The 24,685-nt window shown below is 38.6% G+C and overlaps 1 protein-coding gene across 1 annotated transcript in view; it reads right to left on the bottom strand.

Annotated features, from left to right (window-relative positions):
* Positions 1-24,068, bottom strand: part of LOC139474206 (uncharacterized) — a 51,026-nt gene extending 26,958 nt beyond the window's left edge. Inside the window, 3 exon segments of the mRNA XM_071257148.1 lie at positions 18,175-18,513; positions 19,290-19,416; positions 23,946-24,068. Coding sequence (XP_071113249.1) covers positions 18,175-18,513; positions 19,290-19,416; positions 23,946-24,002 — 523 coding nt within the window. The 5' untranslated portion in view covers positions 24,003-24,068.
* Positions 24,069-24,685: the final 617 nt, after the last annotated feature.

Raw genomic sequence — 24,685 nt, 5'->3', positions numbered from 1 at the left:
ATCTCATCAAAATCAGATCTTAGTTCTCGCTATCGCTAAACAAAGACCTGAGGACATCCCATTATGCCTCACGTCAGAACGACCTTTCATCCAACTAATCAATGTGTCGCTTACCAAATCGTGAAAGTGACAGTCGGTTTGTGTTTTCCAAACATGCAACCTCGAAAACGTTAACACGGGGTATTTGGAACGACAGTTATGGCCCGTACGACTGATTCCTTCAAATTTATCATCTATCACTAGCTTCCGTAGGATAAACATTTGAACTGAGGTGGCGTTGCACAGTACGTGGGAAGCACTGTCATACAATCGCAACCATATATTAGACATTCCGGAGTGTTCATTTGTTCAGTCTTCAAAAAATTTTAATCGATAACTGTGTCATCATATTTTTCAAGCGTAGTCTGAAATGGAAGTAGCCAGGTTGAAACGAGTGCTGTAAAGCTCAAGAAAGCTGCTTTCTTATTGGTTGATGTCGACTTCTTGTTAGTCATTTCAGTGGTCGGTCAAAGTTCCCAAAAGGTTGTTCTTACGTGACCCGTAATGGGATGTCCTAAGATCTTTGTTTAGCGGCAGCGAGAACCTAGATCTGATTTTAATGAGATTGGTGTCTATGGAGCATAAAATGCATTTTGAGGGAATGTAAAAGCATGGCCAAAGTAAGAAGAAACAGAATTTAAGAGCCTCACATTTTGAGAAGAAATGGCAGAAAGGTGGCCACATATAGCTTTCTCAGTATAGCTGTCATGGTGGTCATACAAATTTTTTTTGGATCGAAACCATTTGATCAAATTCAACTGTCATCACTGGTCAGAACAAGTATGTGAGTTTTAGAGTCACTGGTCAAGTGGTTTCTGAGGAGATGCTGCTGAAGGTCCGAGGAGTTGATGTTTACAGTGTGAGGAATAGATGTTTACAGTGTGGGGAGTTGATGTTTACAGTGTGAGGAGTTGATGTTTACAGTGCAAGGAGTTGATGTTTACAGTGAGAGGAGTTGAGGTTTACAGTGTGGGGAGTTGATGTTTACAGTGCGAGGAGTTGATGTTTACAGTGTGAGGAGTTGATATTTACAGTGTGGGGAGTTGATGTTTACAGTGCGAGGAATTGATGTTTACAGTGTGAGGAGTTGATGTTTACACTGTGAGGAGTTTATGTTTACAGTGCAAGGAATTGATGTTTACAGTGCAAGGAGTTGATGTTTACAGTGTGAGGAGTTGATGTTTACAGTGTGAGGAGTTGATGTTTACAGTGCGAGGAATTGATGTTTACAGTGTGAGGAGTTGATGTTTACAGTGTGAGGAGTTGATGTTTACAGTGCAAGGAGTTGATGTTTACAGTGTGAGGAGTTGATGATTACAGTGTGAGGAGTTGATGTTTACAGTGTGAGGAGTTGATGTTTACAGTGCAAGGAGTTGATGTTTACAGTGTGAGGAATTGATGTTTACAGTGTGAGGAGTTGATGTTTACAGTGTGAGGAGTTGATGTTTACAGTGTGAGGAGTTGATGTTTACAGGGTGAGGAGGTGATGTTTACAGTATGAGGAGTTGATGTTTACAGTATGAGGAGTTGATGTTTACAGTGCAAGGAGTTGATGTTTACAGTGTGAGGAGTTGATTTTTACAGTGTGAGGAGTTGATGTTTACAGTGAGAGGAGTTGATGTTTACAGGGTGAGGAGTTGATGTTTACAGTGTGAGGAGTTGATGTTTACAGTGCAAGGAGTTGATGTTTACAGGGTGAGGAATTGATGTTTACAGTGTGAGGAGTTGATGTTTACAGTGTGAGGAGTTGATGTTTACAGTGCAAGGAGTTGATGTTTACAGTGTGAGGAGTTGATGTTTACAGTGTGAGGAGTTGATGTTTACAGTGTGAGGAATTGATGTTTACAGTACAAGGAGTTGATGTTTACAGTACAAGGAGTTGATGTTTACAGTGCGAGGAATTGATGTTTACAGTGTGAGGAGTTGATGTTTACAGTGTGAAGAGTTGATGTTTACAGTGCAAGGAGTTGATGTTTACAGTGTGAGGAGTTGATGTTTACAGTGTGATGAATTGATGTTTACAGTGTGAGGAGTTGATGTTTACAGTGCAAGGAGTTGATGTTTACACTGTGAGGAGTTGATGTTTACAGTGTGAGGAATTGATGTTTACAGTGTGAGGAGTTGATGTTTACAGTGTGAGGAGTTGATGTTTACAGTGTGAGGAGTTGATGTTTACAGGGTGAGGAGGTGATGTTTACAGTATGAGGAGTTGATGTTTACAGTATGAGGAGTTGATGTTTACAGTGCAAGGAGTTGATGTTTACAGTGTGAGGAGTTGATGTTTACAGTGTGAGGAGTTGATGTTTACAGTGAGAGGAGTTGATGTTTACAGGGTGAGGAGTTGATGTTTACAGTGTGAGGAGTTGATGTTTACAGTGCAAGGAGTTGATGTTTACAGTGTGAGGAAGTGCATTTTTAGTAAAATGCAAAATACAGTAAACCATGGTTATAAACAATTTTAGTTTGTTGTAACCGTAGTTTGTTATAAGGATAATATATACAGCATAAACGACCGGGACCAAGAAATAAGTTTGTTATATCCATCAGTTCGTTATTACCGTGTTCGTCGTAAACAGAGTTTACTGTAAGGGCAAAGATTAAAAACATTCTGAAAAAATGAAGATTCAAGTTCAGCCCCACTATGAACCACATATCCTAAATTTACATTTTGAACAAACATGCCTGAGTAATGGCCGTAAAAAGTTTCAGCTTTCGGCATGGTTCCATAAAAGGAAAAATCAATAATGCAAAATTTCAGCTGTGTAGGCCTGACAGTTTGATGATGGATGACGCAAAGTTAGTCATGTCAGCATGACATTGTTCTTTTTCAATGTTTAGATGTTAGAAATCACTCACAAATTGTGAGTGGCATGTTTTTTGGTGTGGTGTGGTGTGGTGTGGTGTGGTGTGGCGTGGTGATAATAATATGGAAAAACATCTGTCTCAGGCACACACTTTAATCCAACAATCGGCTTTATCCGACACCAATGATTGGAACCGATTAAATCAGTGCTATTTAGACCCGTTAATACGACAGTCTTGCGCTCCGACTCTGACACACCTAATTTGCAACGAATTACCGAAATCACTCATTAATCAGTCTTATTAATCCAACACAGTGATCAGCGTATGTCATCTGCCCGCGAGTACACAGCCCGTGTTTTGATGCGAGACGAGTCTTAAGCTTTGCGGTACCAGTTTTAAACTTGCGACTTCCATTCCAGAGTGTGTTTTATAAAGTATTTTGAATAACACTGCAAACACGGAAACGTCGTTTTTTTCCGTATATGGTCATTGGATGGAAAAACGACTAAAAATTCATTAAAATTGATTAATTGGTCGGCGTCTAGAAAGTGTCCAGAAAAGGGTCGAGTTTTTCAAGCGTAAAATGGACGAAAAAACGATGCTTTTTGCTCCGCCTTGTACAACTGTTAACGGCCAATCAGATGGCGCTGGTCCCCCGACGCACGTGATGTCCAAGGCTTCTTTTTGGAAGCTTTAGGTTTCGTATTACTGGCATGCCTTGCTCTAGTATCTGTCGCGCGCAGTGCAGCGAGATTTGCTGATAAGCTAGTTTTAGGATATGTTACATGTTAATGGAATTCAGACACGCGCCAAGAAGTCAAACCAAACAATGTTACTAAGTTTATTGTGGTAACGGCTATGTACAGTTACCCCTATCGGATAACGGGTTGTGTTTCATTTGGTTATAACAATAACTAATTTTTTAATGTGAAGTTTACAAGATATACGACTTGGACGCGAGGTCGGTCACATGACGTTCTTCACGTGACTGTATTCTTGAAAAGGCGTGAACACTGACTACTTCCACATTCCTGGGGAAAACCCTTGGAATTCCCTGGTACGAATTCATACAGAAGCGTGGTTGCAAGCCCATTTAAGGATACCCTCGCTGCAACCCATCCCAGAGAGAAAAAACACGAAAAAAAATCCAAACTGTCGCAGTGACAATTTACAGAAATCTATGAACTTACCTTAGTATCTATTTGACACATCGTCACAATCACCTTTCAATGATCAGCCAATTGATCAGTGATGCCAAAGGCTTGAAATAGCCACAGGTTAATTAACAACTTCGAAAATATCTCCCGTCACGTTTATCGTGTCTGCCATTTTGACGTATTGTACTTGATGTAAATGTATTACGACGCTCTGTCATTGTAATTGACTTACTGAGGTAATTCTGTAAAAGATCTTCTCATCTATTGAGGATATTGTTTGGAATATATTTCTTGTAAACATACTAAAACATATGTTCCTCGCTTTGGGGGAACTATTTTATTCCGGGGTGGCCCATTAAATCTAGTAATAAGACAAGGCGCCATGCGTGGTCTGTTATTTTATGTGTTTAAATTACGATTTGGAGATTTAACAAGTATTTGTCACAGAGTGACGAAATATCCTCCGCCTGTACACCATAGTACCAAATATGAAGACAATCCAGCGATTAGTTCTTGAGATATTGTGGCAACACCGTTTTCCAACTCCAAAAACAGATTTGCCTGCTGTGACCTTGAAAATGGGGTCAAGCTCACCAAAACTGACTGGTGTCTGTGGAGTCTGTACATACACCATAGTTACAAATATGAAGACAATCCAGAGATTAGTTCTTGAGATATTGCGGCAACACTGTTTTCTAACTCCAAAAGCAGATATGCCTGCTGTGACCTTGAAAATGGGGTCAAGGTCACCAAAACCGACTGGTGTCTGCGGAGTTTGTATATACACCATAGTTCCAAATATGAAGACATTCCAGAGATTAGTTCTTGAGATATTGCGGCAACACCGTTTTCCAACTCCAAAAGCAGATATGCCTGCTGTGACCTTGAAAATGGGGTCAAGGTCACTAAAACCAACTGGTGTCTGCGGAGTCTGTATATACACCATAGTTCCAAATATGAAGACATTCCAGAGATTAGTTCTTGAGATATTGCGGCAACACCGTTTTCCAACTCCAAAAGCAGATATGCCTGCTGTGACCTTGAAAATTGGGTCAAGGTCACCAAAACCGACTGGTGTCTGCGGAGTCTGTATATACACCATAGTTCCAAATATGAAGACATTCCAGAGATTAGTTCTTGAGATATTGCGGCAACACCGTTTTCCAACTCCAAAAGCAGATATGCCTGCTGTGACCTTGAAAATGGGGTCAAGGTCACCAAAACCGACTGGTGTCTGCGGAGTCTGTATATACACCATAGTTCCAAATATGAAGACAATCCAGTGTTTAGTTCTTGAGATATCGCGGCAACAAACAGGTGGGACGTACGGACGGACGTACGGACGGTCGTGAATACTATATCCCCCGCTTCGCGCTTTCGCGCGGCGGGGGATAATAAAATACACTGACGCAAGTATATTCTATTCAAATCAATTGGATAATTGAATATGCTTTCTTTTACATATTACATAACATCACTGCACAAAATATGAACAGTTGCAGTAACACACTACGGTAATCGCATTAAACATCATTTTCAACTGTACAGTATTTCAGTATTTCAGTTATATCATGGTGTATCAGACTGATGTGGGATAAAAATCCGAAGTGGTTCAGGTCATCCAATGGGTGTTCGGGAAAAGGTGAGCGTATCCTGCCACACAAGTGGCACCCGTCACAAAACATGCAAGGACAAGTCAATTGTTCACCTGAACAAAGCACGGAAACACACAATGATGCCCGTCCTCAGTTTTACCGAGCATGTAAATTATTTTGTCCGTCAAAAACATGGACGAGTATAAACAATATGTTCATTCACGTAATACATGTCATATATTTGACAAAATGTATTGACTCGGAGCATTATTGTTAATCACAGCGTATGCAGTTGAACTCATCACCCATCCCATTATTGATAACCCTTCTTGAAGATCTATAAATTCAGAAGCTGCAACACTATCTTTTAACTGGCATGACAGACTTCTATTTCATTACTCAGTTTTATTTGCACGGATTACTATGGAAGGGACATTGTCTCGTTGTGGCATTGTCACATTGACGCCTTTACAAAAACAAGCAAAACGTGTCAAAATTAACAAAAGCGCGACAATTGGCCATTTGTCGCATTGTCGCGTGTTCGCATTGTCGCTCTTTGATAATCCATTTCTTTATTTTACAAAAGGGCGACGATGCCGTAACGCGACATTTTCAAGGTCAAAATATGTCTCGTTGTCACATTGTCGCCCCATCACAAATGTGTATAAAAGGCGTAAAGTTCAGTTATTGTTACAGTTAGGAAGTTCAACCTGATAAATGTACGTCTTGAAATGAAAACACAAGTCCGTCCGCGAGTCCATAACGTTTTATTGTGAGCTCTTCTCTAAAAGTGCTTAGTGTTCAACTCCCAGTTCCAAACACGTAGTACCTCCTCAATAATCCACATACCTCCAGTGCAGTGGTCTTCCGGAAGATCTTACTCTTGACCGTATTAGACAACTGACGAGTGCACGCCTGACCTGTGACCTCGTTGCAACCCTCGTGATGTGTTTGCCGAAGGGAGAGGTGTAGGAAATGTGTGCTCCAGCCCAGCGCAGAGCTCGCGACACACTGTATACTGATGTATACAGTATATTGCAGTTGATATACTGCATACTGCATGTGATACTTATTTGCGGACATGTTACAACTTTCAAGATTCAAGATTCAATTTGCATATATTTCATATACAACAGACCGCCGTCATATATCACTGGAATACTGCTGAGAGCGGCGTTAAAACAAATTGTTTTCATAATGGAGCGCTGCAGTCATTTAAAATAGAACCGTATACATATGTACATGTAGTACCAACTCACTCTATTTGTTTCGAATATTCAGCAGAAAATATATTATTAACCAGGTCTTTGGGAAAAGATATCAGATTTTTATAAGCAGCCACATAGGGATGATAAAGGACCCCTCGCTGATTAGGTTCTTGTTTACTTAAGAGCAGAGTTGGCCATGTTAGATGATATAACCAAAATCCAGGCGCTCCGGCGGGGGGGCAAGCTGGTCTTGTTAGTGTATGGTATGAGCTGTGACGTTCACCCAAGAGAATAATGTAAAACATGAGACCAACTCACTCTATTTGTTTCGAATATTCAGCAGAAAATATATTATTAACCAGGTCTTTGGGAAAAGATATCAGATTTTTATAAGCAGCCACATAGGGATGATAAAGGACCCCTCCCTGATTAGGTTCTTGTTTACTTAAGAGCAGAGTTGGCCATGTTAGATGATATAACCAAAATCCAGGCGCTCCGGCGGGGGGCAAGCTGGTCTTGTTAGTGTATGGTATGAGCTGTGACGTTCACCCAAGAGAATAATGTAAAACATGAGACCAACTCAAGTCTATAATGATTGGGAAAGTCTAGATTTCCACAGCTCTAGCCTGAAATTAAGAATTGTTCTATGCTCCATTTTAATTGTATTATTTTCATTTTGTAGACATGGATGGACCAACCAGGAAAGAAATTGATGGAATATTAATATTACATGTTACCACTGATCCAGTTAAATTCATCACACAATAATAAATTAGTATTTGACATTACGGCATTTGATTACTAGGGCATGATCATGTACATGTTCACTGTAGTATTGTACACACCAGTCAACTTGATTATAATTTTTATCAAAGTGTAGCGCGGCATCAACGATTACTTTATGATATCCTCACTTGTCATCGATGTATTGACATCGAACAATGGACGGCAATTCGAAAATTCTTATGGATAGCTTCAATAGGGACAGCGCCGGTGTCAGTACAATTTTCCTAGTTAAAATAAGTATCTACAAAATATAATCTGAAGCAGACAAGAACAATATTTGTTTATTAATGCTTACTTTCATGGATAGAATTAAGGCAATCTAGGGTTGCCAAATCGTTCTAGACTTGAGCTGGATTCCTTTTAAATTTATTCTGTATGGTCTGGGAGACGAACGGGCGTCAGCATCGCATGGAGAACTGGGACAGCCTTAATCAGTGTAATCGGATATGTTGTGGAGTTTCGGTTTTGGGCTGTTTGCTGAATATATAGAATTGCGAGTTATGTATACTCTGTATTCTTTCGTCATGGTAGCATATATATTTTCTATGTTGCTTTTTGAATTGTCCACAAATAATGAGAACTACAATGTAAACCTCTCTCTGGAGATATGCAATAATACTACTGGAGGGCATATCTAAAAAAATGGGACTTCTCGACAAATATTTCTTTCTTAAATACTACCCGTTACAGGTATTCTGATCATTATATCATACTTTGTACAGTTTAAAAGTCAAATAATGGCAAATTGTGTATCTTTCTACATTTTGAATTAATTATATTTTCTGAAATAAAGCTTAACATCAGATAGTGATATACACGAATATGATCTATACTATTATAAATGAATTATCAATTTTGTATTATGAATTAGATAAACAGAAATATGATAGTAAAACAAATTGTTTTAATCTATTCTTGTGAGTAGGTAACGATCTAGGCAACGCACTAACGTAGCCATTTATGAAAAATGAAATATTAAAAGTTTAGGGGTTTGAACATGCACATTAAATGACAGGGAAGAAAGCAACGCAATAATTAAATTATGAATCAAATTATGTTATAAATATAACAGAATATTTAGAAAATATAAGTTTAATTTCTCATTGTTGGAAGGTGTTTAAAAATTATATAGATTTTGTTTGATTGTTTGTTGTTTAACGCCGCACTCAGCAATATACACGCTATATGACGGTGGTTCGTAAATAATCCAGTCTGGACCAAACATTTAGTCATTATCATCAAGAGCACTGATCTACGCATTTGGGATACGATGACATGCATCAACCAAGTCAGCGAGCCAAGTCGCCTTCGTAGAAGCATGGGTTGTTGAATGCCTATTCTAACCCGGATCTTCACGGGTATTTTTTAAAATAATAAGGTACAATGAAATTCTGTATATGTCCATAATAAGTGTGTATAAGTAGATGGATAATATGTCCATACACACCAAGTAAATGGTATATGCATTAATTTAAATGCAAATGATTCAATGATGAGTTCTTTCACAAGTCCATATTTCAAGGCATGTGTTTGATATTCATAATAACTCCACAAAAGCTACACAATGGCAACAAAACGGTACCAGCATCACAGATACCAATAATACATGAGATACATATAATTACTTTAAAGTTAAAACATGTATCTAAATAGAAAATTAGAAGGATACACTTCCGACATTTTTCGTATTTTGTTTTCGTTTGGAGAGAGAAGTTGTGATTGGTATCTGATGGGTGCAAACAGGTGTTCCCTTCCGCCCAGGCCTTGCGGCAATGCTATAGCCCAAAATGAAACAAGCCTTGTTCAACAGGTTCAGACTCAAATTTCTATCCCACTTGGGCTCCTTTTAAATTTAAATATAATTTCTCGTGTCGATATGTGTCAGAAGAAATGAAATATTACAGCACTGGTGAATAGGTTATATGCGCATGTCAGCGTCGATCCTATAATATCCTTTTTTTGCAAAATACATATATACTGATGAATTAAGGTAGTAATACTACGCAAATATATGTCCAGATGCATACATCAGTATCATCTCGTGATCTTAATTCGTGCTTTGAGCCCTTTTTCTACAGGAGATTCTGGGGTGTTACATCACTCCAGAAAGCCAGGTCCAAATTCAAGTCATAATTTCATGGTCCGTCTTGTATCTTGGAAACCAATATCGCAATATGGCTAAATATTGCTGAACGTGGTATCAACCCGATTACTCACATTATTATTCCATTTTCTACAGTCATCTACGAACACTATCTTTAAGGAGGTATATCTGTATCATCCAAATGTCCATACATATATGTCCACATTTATATGTATAAAGCAAGTCGTCCTGCACTCTTCCTTAAAAGATAAATGTTAAGCATTTCCTCTGTATGGATTTATATAATGTAATTTCGTTTTAATGTAATGCTGATGCAGTAAACGTACCACAGACCTAATGCTAGAATAACATCTAATTTCTGAAATGAACATATTTTACAGAAAAAAACAGTTGTGTTGGCTTTGTGTTGGACGTGTAGACGGCAATTCCAGGTTTGACGTATCAATGACAAAACTGATGTCAGATGCAATTCTCTGCCTTTTCGGGTGAACAATTGGCTTGCCTTTGGATGTGTTTGTGGCGGGTGCAACTAGTGGATCGGAATGAGCTCGCGTTTTTGCGAGCATCCAATGTCATCATTTATTATGATGAATCATGAAACATGCTCCTGATGTTGTCGCAATGGTGCAGTTGGCGCTACTTTTGGCAAGGGTTTCTCATGTTAATGGAAATGCTTATGTCGCTTTTGTTGACCGATAAACATGAAAAGATATAATGTTAGTGTATATGGTCATGTTATTAAGAAACAAACGACGAGTGGGAGTTGTTTATTGTACGATAAACAACGACCGAGACTCGTTTATTTCTATATGAGATATCAACATTACGTACAGCCTCTTTTAGGGTGTTAAATTAGGAAAAAATACACGCTTTACAATATTTACCCGTACTTAAATAATGATGATTCCTTGAATAGAATCCGACAGCGGCCATGCTAGATAAATCCATTTTAGGATTTGAGTTTGGTCCCGCATATTCTCACAATTTTCTCGTCAATCATCTGTACCTTTTCTCCCAATACCGATTGTCATATCACTCTCATTTTCGGATTCTCCAGCAACATTTATTGGGAACAACTCACTAGACACATACCTCTCAAAAATAAGGTCAAATTTACAAATTTTACTTTTCAAGTTGCGAGTGCATGTTCGAATCTCAATAAATGACGTCATGATAGAACAATGTTTTATCGTGAAATAAATATCGTTTCCTTCTTTGTTCTTTGTGATTTATCGCGTAGCTATCTTATATCATCAAATGCCAATTTCTAATTGCTTTATCATGACGTATCCGTGTCATGTAGCAATAACATACACAAATATCGTTGACTTCGACGTTGAATAGTGTCATGAAATATGATTATCCTCTTGTGTGCAATATTTCTGGTTGATAAATCTAACACATTCTTACTTTAAGAATAGCGACTATACATAATTATATATCCCTTATCAGGTCCCTGTAACATTTGCAAAATGATACAAATATAAAAATACCACTGAAACTAAATGTAATGTTTTAATATCCTTACGTTGCTGAGTGCAGCATTTAACAACAAACAAACGAAACATAATATCTTTAAGAATTATGTTAACAATTCCGATGCTAAAAATAATCTCACAATCTCCATACCTCTTTCGCTCTATGAAAACATAATAACTTTTTTTTTAATAATCTGAAGGAATAATAATGGCAATACTATCATAATTATCATCACTATTTATGTTACTTATCCTCAAGTGAAGTAGTCCTCCACAAGATACATTCAGTGAAGAAGCCCATGAACATATGAACTATGGAACATACATACAGTTGAAGTTAGCTAATGATATTATTCGGTCGAACGTCTATCAGCCATCTATTCTATTCATGAACAACATTTCACGTGGGACCAACAGAGGGAATTATGACTATCGAATTGCTAATTATTTTTTATATTCATGCCAGCTCAAACGATCTATTGGCTTGATTTATTGTTATGGTATCCACAAAATAAGTAGGATCCGATTTTTTCCGTTTTTGTTGAAATAAAACTGAATAATATTTGCTGTTTACATATCAAAGTTTGCCAAATTGTTACAAAATGTTTGCCCACAGCAAGGCTACGTATCCCCAACATATTGTGCTAGGCACAGTATCACTGGACTGAGGGAGGGCGGTATTCCTCCTTGTGGGTCACCTGCTTGGCAATATGGGACGGGAAAACTGCAGGGGGTGAGGGCAGTTAAGTTGATGGTACAGACAGATAAGAGAGATCATTTTACAAATGTGAAACCTCAGTCCACAAAGGAAGAGGCGAAAGCTGAAACTTGGTGAGGTTTACAGAACAAAGGCAGTTATTTCTAGTTTCTTACTGACTCTCGAAGATACATTTAATAAAACAATTAAAGCGTGTGTGTGTGTGTGTGTGTGTGTGTGTGTGTGTGTGTGTGTGAGTGTGTGTGTGTGTGTGTGTGTGTGTGTGTGTGTGTGTGTGTGTGTGTGTGTGTGTGTGTGAGGTAGAAGAAGAATTGTACACAATAAAAATGGCTACGTATGTAGTTGGGGTAGAAATGTTGAATGACCTTTGAGTCACTACAGTTGCAGTCATTAAAATGCGTAAAACAGTATTTGAGTGAAAGAAAACACTATAAGTGAGTGAAACAAAAGACCTCAGTACAGGCACACCTAGTCCCCCAACCCCAAGTCTGCATGTATCAATACTCATACCTGCCACATCCTCAACCACTTAACTTACTCACACAATCATCACACATCACATTCTTCTTTCCCCACCATTATGTCTACGTCAGCCATCATGGATCCATGCGCATGCTTTCATACATAATCCATCCTCCCACCATTCCCCAACATCCATCGAACTATAACTATATCCGCCCTCATGTATCGGTATTCGTGCTTTCATACATACATACACCCCCTACCATTCCCCTACATCCATCGCAGTATAACTATGACTATAACCGCCTTCGTGCATCCACACTTATGTTCACATTGCATTGCATATGCATCGAATTACACGTTTAAAATATCGTAAATATTTTACAACATGTACATATTCTATATCAGCAAACAGAGATTATTATAACGCAATAGATTTCATCCGTCAAAACATCACAGAAAGAGGGGCAGCCTGGAATTTTACAATGGCATCTGAATGCACTAAGACGTTCAACTGGTCAGGAGGTGAGAGTTGCGGAAGATTACGGTAAACTTCAGTTACAGATCTCCATTACGAATATCTAAAGTATGAATAAAGTTCACAGCTTGCTATGACATGTACTTCATGCCTGCAGAATTAGCAATGTCCTTAGCTCTAAATTGTATGTCTAAATGCTTATGTAGAAAAAGACCCAAATGTATATAGGCATGACCATATTATATTCTACGCAAATATCACCACATTTAAAAACAAAGCTAGATTGAATCTTTGAAGGGCATTAAGAACTGATACACACAAGGAAAAATATTTATGGATGTCAACGGAGGAACACTGCGTTTCGGAATATATACTTTCTCCTTCATCAGGTGCATATTATTAAATGCTATGAGGCAGAGAAAATATATTTGTACCTGTAAGAACAACAAAAGTAAAAAGATAGCAAAGAAGGGAACGCAACAAGGGAAGCCAACAGATAACTGGCATGGCGCTGATTACCCCGCCTCCCGTTTGCCCATTGTCCATTTCCCATTACCAATCATTCATAAGTTAAGTTTTGGCTTTAATTTGTCCATTGATAATCAACCATCAACGTCTATTATCTCCACCCTAAAAATATGTAGTTTCCTGAGAAAGTGGGATCCAAATATAATGTGTGTTACTGTTGACCACTTTCTTAAAGGCATTGTTGGTTCAAAGCTTTCGGTCATAGAAGCCGTGCCATTTTTCTCTTATCAGAGGAGTACACAAAGTATACGTCATCTGGACTAACATTTTTGGTTCGGTGGCTGGGTTAGATCGCCAACTTTGTGTTCTGGCGATTGGGTGCCTCACTCACTGTGTGGGTTCAAATCCCGGACGGGGCTTAGCCCAAGAAAGTACGAGAATCTGTACTTTACTCAGAAAGTGTTATCCCTATTATAACATTTGTTGTCAAGAAAACACAATAAATGTATATTCGGCTTTAGATGGGTAATGATATCACAGACATATACGGATATTGATGATGACTTGGAGAAGCTTCGTCACGCACGTCTTCTCAATTCAGGGATTGGTAAATCCAAATATGTGTGTGCGCGTGCGTGCGTGCGTGGGTGCGTGCGTGCGTGCGTGCGTAAATGTGGGCCTGTTGGATGTTACATAAAACATTCATCTTGAGCGGGATGGTAGTTCGAGTTGGATTAGCATGTTAACTATATGATCTTCTTTAGGCAGAGAATGCCGCGCATGAATGTATTGAAGAAATTCCTAGGTACATGGGGCCTTTTCGTCCCCAGGAATACCCACAGTGGAGACTTCAATGGGGATAGGGTGTACACAATGTGCTACCTGGTAGATTGTGTGTCATCAGACCGGACAACGTTGGTTTTTGACTGATTGTGGCGTAAAACACACTTATTCATTTACTTATATCGGAAATTGAATGTTCATCTTAATTGTTATTGTTGAACATGTAATATATTTTTAAAGAAATAAAACAGTGACATAATAACTACAACTTTATGTGAGCGCGAGTAGCTTTTTTGGAATGAGATGAATAAGTCTTATAAAGTTGTAAGCTTCTTCACAACCGTGTAACTATGAATTGACTTTATTGGGTAATCAAAAAAGAGATAGGACCTAAAATAGCCAAATTTCATACGATTTCACTTGTCTACCATCTTGGATGCAAGGCGAAAACATTTCAGCGCGGTTGAAGCCACTGAGAATACCCCCTGCAGAGTTGGACGAACATTCTGCGGTGGCGCGGCTGAGTTGACCAGAGGCTATCAGCAGTATTTCCTGTCCAGGTTATTCAGTTGTTTGTGTGTGTGTGTGTGTGTGTGTTTGCGTGCGTGCGTGCTTGTGGGGGGTGGGGACGGGTGAGATTAGGGGGATAGATGATAGATTTAGCAACAAGTAAGGTCATCTTGAGTAGGAGGGTATTCGCAGATGGATTAGCATATGAACTATGATTCTCTTTAGGCAGAAAATGAGGATCCACGATGTTCGACCTGGTAGAAGTGTGTTATCAAACCTCACAGCATTGGTTTTTTGACTGACTGTAGCGTCAAAACAAACTCATTCATTTACTTGAACTGAATGTTCATCTTAATTGTTATGGATAGTCACGGAGCCATGATCCATAGAACAGGTTGTCATTAGATAGAATTAAACTAAGTAATAATAGGATTACCAGAAAAACGGGGTTTTACACACAAGCCAATAAACTTTGCTCATTAACACCAGAGTAAGTCAGTACAAGATTGAAAACTGCCCCATAATTATGTATGACATGCTTGTCGGGTATTGCTACATATATATGTGAAAACAAAGTTATTAAAATGAAGAGCAAAACTGATGAAAGTTAACAATAAACGTGTATACGTGTTATATCGTCACTGCAAAAATAATGATTGTTTGTCTTTAGTATTAACATTCAAATACGTTATATCTGTATTAGCGATATTGTCTTTGTTCCACCGGTGAGTCAGCGTTAGCCGTACTATCTCGTAGTATAATTGAATTTCTGAAGACATCACGATACAGTTTTTACGATGCATCACGTCTGCACTAGCGCTTGATAACAGCCTTGTGTTTGGGTGTTTCAGTGGTTTAAATCGCTGCTCTTGATATTGTTGATTAAACTTTGATACTATGAACAATATAATGTTATGTGAGAGGTTGACTTTAGAACGGTAACATACTAATAGTATATAGGATGACATAAACAGAACAATGAGAAGTTCGTCCAGATTAGTGTATAGGCAACATTTAATACTTAAAATAATTACATTCAACAACTCCCCTTTTAAGTCCATTTTCCTGACTTATAAGTAAATGCAAGAACAATCGGCCGGAATACAATGTATAGTTCTTGTCCACTTCCATATGACTATATAGCATACAATAAGCTATCGGGTCCCGTTTAGATCGGTTTGGGTGGCAGCCTAGAGGGCCATAGAATAGTTTCATCTTGGAATCTCCCATATCACTGGGAATCCTCTTCAATTTAAATGGAGTTACTCGTTACGATTCCGAACCTTTACGTGACTGTGTTTATGAACCATTGTCAAATAGTGGTGACATTAAATCTAGGAAACAATACGCGAAATCGCGAGTGCACAGAACGGAAAATTTGGTCAAGGCATTAAGTAATCCGCATGCGCAGAACGATTGATTTCAGTACTTCCGCTAAGCGCTTCGAGTGCAGCGTCAAACGCGGGCCTGTAATCTAACACGCGGGGACTGACCAATGAAATCTGAGAAGTAGAAATACCGGTAGACGCTGTTGCTTGATTGACAATGTCAATCAAGAAAGGGAGGAGCTTAACGCTATCGTTCTCTCCCAGTAAATTCCGATGTCAAATAACGACGTTATTTGGACGGAAAAAAGATGGTTTGAAAACGTCCAAATAACGTCGTTTTTCCATTGAATGACCATATACGGAAAAAAACGACGTTTTCGTGTTTGCAGTGTAAGTCATACAGTCCGTAACAGTCAGAGCTCCAGATAAGCTGTATCTGGGTGAAATACGCATCAGAAATGCAGAAATACGCAGTAAAATAAAACCCAAGCGTATCAAATACGCAACGAACATTACAGATACACTACAAAAATAAAACTTGTGCGTATAATCAAAATAATGTGAAGTAACCCTGCGTATTCGATTAACAAATCAACAACTTATTTTGAAATTATAAACGGGCATTCCGTCAACCTTGCCAAACTCCACGATGACACGTACATCATGATCATTTGCCATCACACTTTCTTTTGGAAGTATCGTGGTATTCTTGAGTCCTATAAAGCTCTCGAACCCAGACGACACCCGTTTGCAGGGACTAGACACCAGTTTGCAGTGCCTAGATGAATAGTGTTTTTAAATATATAACTTAAATACCCACATTTGTAAAAACGAGTGGGTAACAGAAATTTGAATACCCAGATTGAATTACCGATACCCAATGATTTTAAAATGCATGGGTAAAATACCCATAACACCAAAAGCTTATCTGGAGCTCTGACAGTTGTTTTGTGTTGAGCTTTAGAGGTTGCATGATTAGAAAACATAACAATATGAATATTTCATTTTGATTGATGCGCATACTGTGCAGCAAAATGCCTTAAATGATTGGCCATTAAATGATTGCATTAGAAATATTGTAAGACATATGTATCATTTTCAATTCATTCCTGTATAGCAAGCTTTGAAATGATGAATTTGAAGTGACAGTTTTTCTAAAATGTACTTGGCAGAGAATGAGGAAAGATTTTCAGTGAACTAAGTCCCCGACTAAGTGACAGATATGACCACTCTCTTGCATGAGTGAGTGAAATTGTTTTTTCACCACTCATATCAATATTCCACCAATATCACGACGGGGACACCAGAAATGGGCTTCACATATTGTACCCTGTGGGGAATTGAACCCGGGCATTTGGCAAGGCAAGCAAACGCTTTAACCACTTGGGTACACCGCCACCCTCCAACACTCCAGAAACATTTACATGTGTCTTAGATACAGTGTGATATGATAAACATGATGTCCCAGTATACGATTGGGTAGCATCAAATGTCAAGCTCCCTTGGTGTCAATGGATTCTACAAAACTCTCTTTTGCTTGTCAGGATTTTTCCAAAACAAATTGCCACAACTGTAAAATTAAGATAACAAAGGCGTCAAAACACTGTCAGAATTTCAATTAGAACTACAAGTTAGATAAATAATAAATACTTTCTTCATCAAATATACTGTCATCTGATTGTTGCGTAACATTCAGGAATATTCCAGAAGCATGAGAGCAGCCATTAAGTAGTTGCAACTTGACCAGGCGGACCAGTGGCCGAAACAAGATCAACATTCCACACCATCTAGGTACGATGGAAGACAATCAGTCAAGTCACAGCACCTGATCCCCATTTTGGGTGATTCATTCAACAAGCATGTTACACTGTGTGTGGACTGTATCTGGCCCAGAATCACAAAAGGCCTTCAGAATGCTAAAATGTATTTGTGGAATGATATATATTACACCAGTCTGTGACTATAGCCACAATAGTCCGAAGCCAGAGTCTGGTCAAATTTCTGTTTGGTCTAGTAAGCTCAGCAAATAACCGTCCATAAAATAACACTACAATCTACTCAAAATGATGCAGAGAGAAAAACACAGTCAAATGTTTTGGCACAGACTAACGATAATTATTTCTGTGGCTCAAGAGGTTAACCCCCTCAGCAAGCTCCCGACTTTTATATTATCTGAAGGATGACCCCCACTCCCTGCTACTTTTCCAACAGTTAAATAATTATAGTTTCGCATAAATCATCATGAGCCAACTGACCTGATCTGGTAGCTGATCTGACTGCAGCTATCATCAGAGGTTCCCCTTCTTCATCTACAATACTCTCTATAGGCGTGCCCTTCTCCAGGAGTGTGATGGCCAGTCGGACACCCCAGACGCTCAGGTCCACATCATTCACGGACCCAAGGATGCTGGCTATACAGATATCGGTGGTTGGCAGGGTGGCCGCTCGGCCGTCTAGTGATGCCCGATGTCCAGTCCTTGGCTGGACCAGGAAATCCACAGCCAGCCATTCCTTCTGTTTCACCAGGAGGTCCAGTACTTGGGACCAGAACTGTGGAGATTCTGGGATGTCGATGCCGTCACAGTGTGTGCAGTCTGAAAAAGAAACACATATGCTCTTTTTCTATTTCGTGTCTGATTATGTAAATTTACAGGATATGGTGAAGAGTAAATATTTAACAAGTTACAAAGAAATTACAAATTATCTGCTCAGAATGAAGTAATTTTGGGTATTGTGAGCCTTTCTGGAAATGATTTAATGAATAAAATGAGTTACTTTTGTATGCTGCCACAATACCGCTAATGACCAAGTTGTATAAGTCGCATGCAAATGTAAATAGAACAAGTTCACGAGTTTACACATTATTATTGCAAGTGGGTGAATGATGTTTTAAGCCGCAGTCAGTGATATTTCAGTGGCCTGTATCAAATAATCTCATCAGGACCAGACTGCCATTGGTCAAAATGATGGGGTTAGTTGTTTTGAATTTTTATTTAGATTCAGCAGAGACTGAAATACAAGTCATAAGGGAGCGCTTCCAATGTTGGTGCTAATTATGTTAATTTCTTCAGTTTGGGGGTGGATAGCAGGCACGGACTCCTGACCAGTTATTGCTGAGGACCAGTTATCGCCAATACCCCATTATATTGCACATCTTGTTTTACTTATGCTCATTTTCATTAGAAAAGAGAAATACTTAATCTGAAATTGATGAACAAAACTTAGTCTAGTTAGGAAATATATAAAACTACCCATACAAGTGGGTGGTGTCACATGACTAATTCAGGTGTAACAATTGTATTCATATTCTTGGAATATAAACCTCAAATCTTTACTGTGAAATCTTGGAATTAACAGCTCAAATCTTTACCTTGTAGTCTTGGAATGACAGTCGCCAGTTTTGCAAAATAGTGCACCCTGTCATTGTCTAATTTCTTGATGTCTTCTATCAAAGTACGGAGGCTGGCGGTTGGATCTTGAAGGCCATTTGAACACATCTATACAGCGATAGCAACTATAAGTTTTAGACCAACAACAAACAACAAACAAACCTCGGGCTACATGTGGTTTTAGGCCTTCTAAATAAGGTTTTATACCATGAGCTGGAGGCATAAAACCTAACGCGGGATGCATAAAACCCCATGTACCCCGAGTAATACTGCTAGAACAAATATATCTGCAAGAATAAAAACAAATTACAGCTGTTCGATTGAGCTGAGGTAAACTTGACTTTCATTGACTTGGAAAAAGTGTGAGGCTTTTTGCTTTGAAGCAGGGTATAATGGATTTAATCGCCTGCTAACAAATCCATTGCGGTCTGTCTTTTTCGTGGCAGGGTATAAGGGATTTATTCTCAGAAATGTATTTCCCTCCCATCAATCCTGACAGATCAGAGTACATAGTCTTACACACAGGGTACATCACACCACCATCACACACACCATCCCACCGTTGACAACGAATTTGTCTCACCAACATTCCCTCATACAGTCCCGGAATATATGTCTGAAGTTTCACCTATCAAACCACTTTGATTCCGCCATTTTGACAGCTGAAAGACAACGCTAACGAGTGAGTGAGTGAGTTGGGTTTAACGCCGCTTTTAACATTATTCCAGTTTTACCGAGGCGTACCAGCTTAATGTGGGAGGAAAGCCCGAAGTGATGCAGGTCTCAGATGTTTACCACTTCGATGAAACCCACGAGCAACTTTGCACAGTGAATCGCGGCGCCTTAGACGACTTGGCCACCCGTGCCCCCCAACACTAACGAAGTAAGTTACTTCCATTTACTCCATGCATTCGGATAAACATTGGTTAATTTCAGTTTCAGTCATTGGCTACATGGACAAATGTTTGTGTTTCAAAATTAAATTACGTAATAATTTTATTGATTCAAGGGTCCTGACCAAACGCATTTCTTAAGAAACAGCCTTTACTCTCAAAGTCTTGTCACACTGGTTACTTGATTAATAAAAGGAATTATAAGTTTCTGTTGAATAACAAACAAAACAATAGAAGCAGGAAAAATGCAATTTGCATCACAAAATATAAAACAATTACATAATAGCCAGTTGTTGCCAGGCTCATTAATTTTTACACCATTTTTTATACATACACATGACCCAAATCAGTTTCTTCTACTAACGTGAAGCAAACTCAACTACAGGCATGTGTTGATTCCCACTATGAACTACACATGTAGCCAATTTTATTACAGCTGGATTGGTAGGTTGGTTTGTTTTTTAACGACGCAATATTCCAGCTATATGACGGCGGTCTGTAAATAATCAAATCTGGACCAGACAATCCAGTGATTAATATCATGAGCATCGACCCACGCAATTGGGATACGATTACATGCATCAACCAAGTCAGCGAGCCTGACAACCCGATCCCGTTAGTCGCCTTTTACGACAAGCATAGTCACCTTTTACAGCAAGCATGGGTTGCTGAAGACCTATTCTACCCCAGAATCTTCATGGGTCTATTACAGCTGGAAATAAAAGGCCTGAGTTATAGCCATTGGAAGTTTAACTTGCAGTATGGTTGAAGTGCAAAGTTCAGACAAAAACAAAAACATAAAATATCACAAAAATACAGAACACATGTGTTGACTCCGACTAATTAATACACTTGTACTAAATATCATCACATTTTGTACAAAAATGAAAGTGCTATGGACATAAACAGGTTTTTCAAAATGGCTGCCTTGTCGGCCATACTGAAAATCATAATCGTAAACCGGAATGGGGTGTCATTATTGCTTCTTTGATAGGCATTTAGAAGTTGGAGTACTAAGTATGAATAAGAATTTATGGATGAACAACTTCTTTATTACAATTAAGAGCGACGTTTCGGTGTAGGTTCTATAACCATTATCAAGCAAGTGATTTACAGAGTGCAGTAAGCAAGTATATATACACGTAGGAGGCAATGTTTATACAGTAGGGTAGATATACTGGAGTAGCGAAGCACAGCACAGCAGGAAGCACTACTCCAGTATATCTACCCTACTGTATAAAAATTGCCTCCTACGTGTATATATACTTGCTTATACCAACTGATGAATGCTTGATTCTTTTTGCTACGGAAACCCTTTTTAAATATATTAAGACTTTTCACACAAAAAATATGTACGTAGGAATACATTGATAGCGTTGTCTCCATCATGGTAGAATGTGTTTTGAAATTTGATGTAGTCCCACCTCTTATTTATTCATTTGCTAAAGCCCCCAGTTCCAAATTAAAACAAGAGGTATCTACTCTACAGTGGGACTACATCAAATTTCAAAACACAGTAGGTTTATCTCCTAATTGCTCAGAAAACTTGTAAACTATTTTTAAAATTTTGGCTGAAGTGGTTAACCAAAAAAAAAAAAATTGTACCTACTTCTCATTCATAAAATACAAGTAATGACAAACAAGACTTTGTCTAAGTGGCCTAACGATCAACTGATTACAGGTCTGACATGCAACTTCCTACTCCCAACTGCGTATTGATTTACAAGCCATATCAAATAACGTCTGACATTTTGCCAGGTGACATATGTTGCCATGTTCAACGTCCTGAGCCTACCAACATGCACTTGGGTGTACTGTTGTTATGTGAGGTCTACTACCACGTCAGCATCAGGATGATCAGCTATCAATCTATCACTGGACTTCCTGTAATCATTATGACAGTTTAGATAAGCTTTGATCAGTGATGATTGAAACATGGGACATACCTGTGATTCAATACTATGTGCCCTTGGCATGCAAATAGTTTACAAAATCTTATTTTGTTCAAATTTAAGTTTTTTTTCTTAACTTCATAGGTATGTTAAAGGGGCACTGATCTAACGCAATTCCCCGGGACAGGTTGTTGCCTTTGTTATTGTTTTTTCCCAGTGAGTACCCGGATGTATAGCAGAAATCTAGACTAGTTCGCGACCTCTGCTGCGCAATTCGTAAGCGCATCAGTCACTTTTATGGGTAGTAAGGGCGTATGGTCACATTGATCAACAAAATGAAATACAGTTTTCGAGATAATAAGGAAATGTAAGTATCTTTGGGGGTAGCATCGGTAAATATTGTATATTTCATTCAGTGCAATAATGAAAAACAAAACATCAATTCCACTTCTTTTCTTCCTAATTGGATGACTTATGTTTTAACTATAACAGCATGATGTAATTCCAATTTGGGAATTCTACTGATATTTGCTGCAGACTTGTGTTTGAGTACTGGCCTCTGTATTGGGGGAGATAACTCCCTGGAAACTTATGGTTGTTACAGCTTCAGTGGTAAAATGACTGGTGTGACTTTTACCTTTACATTTTATACTTTTTCAAACTGCAGTTATGCCAGATGTTTGTAAAAGAGCATATAATTGGAGATGCAAGTTATGTTGAGACACCACTTGCAACTCCTGACTCCTACATACAGTGGAAAATTAATTGTAGGACTTTTATTATCAATTAGCCACTTAATTGCAATACATTCAGTAATATATGAAACATATCCAAAAGGTATTGCCAAACAGCTTCTAAAACATGTCTTTCAGGAATGAGGATACAAAGAAGGTAGCAAGTTGGTACTACCAACAGCTAATAGTATCACAAACAAACCAAAATAACAATAAAGGCAGTACAAATTCACTGGAGGGAGAAAAGAACAACATTAGTTCTACTTTAGTTCTGATGAAACAGATGATTACTTTGAGAGTGCTACATGTACTTGTGTTTCATGGACCCATCAGTACATGTTACATCCCAGCTTTGTCAGTCAAAGCCATGCCTTCCCCTCCTCACAGCACAATGTCAACTGTTGACGCTGTCATTCTTATGGTTATTGTCATCTTGAACAACATTTGCACAGTTTTAACAAACAAGATTTTATTAACCATAATACCGCCCTTTGATGAACTTTCGAGACCAATCTGTCAGTAATCTTAGTAAGTGCCACCAACTAAGACCAAAATATTTACATGACTGTGCATATTTCCTTTTGTATGTAACACATCTGTTCCAGAAAACAGCAGCACAGGAGTGTAAACCGCTTTTAGCAATATTCAGGCAGTATCACGGTGGTGGACACCAGAAATGTGCTTCACACATTGTACCCATGTCTGGAATTGAACCTGGGTCTTTTGCGCAACGAGCGAAAACTTAAACCATTAGGCTACCTGACAGCCCATTGGCGGATACAGAGAGGGGTGTGGGGGTGCGCACACCCCCCCCCCCCTTTTTATTTCGAAAAAATCTTTATTTCTGTATAAATTACCACCAAAGACAATAAACAGATCTTAATTGTGCACGCCCCTCTTTTTGCCACTCAATCTCTGAAACAAACTTAACTTGTGTATGGTTTTAATGAGTACCCATTAGTCCAATTTCTAAGCTCCTAGGGTGCTTATTATGGTGAATATGGTACATAATGTCCTAAACTACCTCTTAAAGGTGAGATTAATTGAGTGGTTAATAAGTTAGTGAGTTTATGAATGAGTGATTGAGTGGGTAGACCTCAATTGTCCCTCATACTTACTACTGAGTCACTTTCCAAGTAACCATGGTGAACAGTTCTATGCATTGCCCTGTCCATCTGCGATTGCCTCCCCTTCCAAACCCCTTAAGGAGCTGGTAAGTGGACCTTCAATAATTTCAACATCATCTGCAAATGAGATCACATGAAATTTTCATTTACTGCACCATATCAGTTTGAATCTAAAGAGTGTAAAAAAAATGCAAAGTGTCTTTATTTCATAGCAGCTATATGGCAGGAAACTTGAAAGGCAGAAATCCTGTGGAGTTGTTAGCCATGATGATGATACATTTGATACATCAACATGTGACCAGTCTACAAACAGAATTTAGATGAAAACAAATAATATCAATCTTCATTCTCTTGCCCTCTGCATACATTTCCCCACCATTTCAAATGCTAATTTAAACACAGTGATCAAATGTTATATTTGGGATAACACTTTACAGATTACATATTCTAGACTTTTTTGGAGTACTTACATATTCTAGGACTTTTTTGGATTACCAGTTGCCGGACTTTCATTTTTGTGAAAGTCTTGGTGGCTGAGTGGGTTTGATCACTGACTTTTGTGTGCTGGTAATTAGGTGCCTCACTCTGGCAGTGTGGTTTTGAATCCCATATTGGGACTCAACCCTAAAAAGTACAAGTATCTGTACTTTACTATGAAACTGTTATCCCAAATATAACATTTGTTACATATGCATACAGAAAAACATTATTTCATAAAAGTATCTTTAATA

The sequence above is a fragment of the Haliotis cracherodii genome, unplaced genomic scaffold, assembly GCF_022045235.1.
Source record: "Haliotis cracherodii isolate W230 unplaced genomic scaffold, xgHalCrac1.p SCAF_1, whole genome shotgun sequence".
Taxonomy (NCBI): domain Eukaryota; kingdom Metazoa; phylum Mollusca; class Gastropoda; order Lepetellida; family Haliotidae; genus Haliotis; species Haliotis cracherodii.
This window is presented reverse-complemented; position numbering and strand designations above follow the sequence as displayed.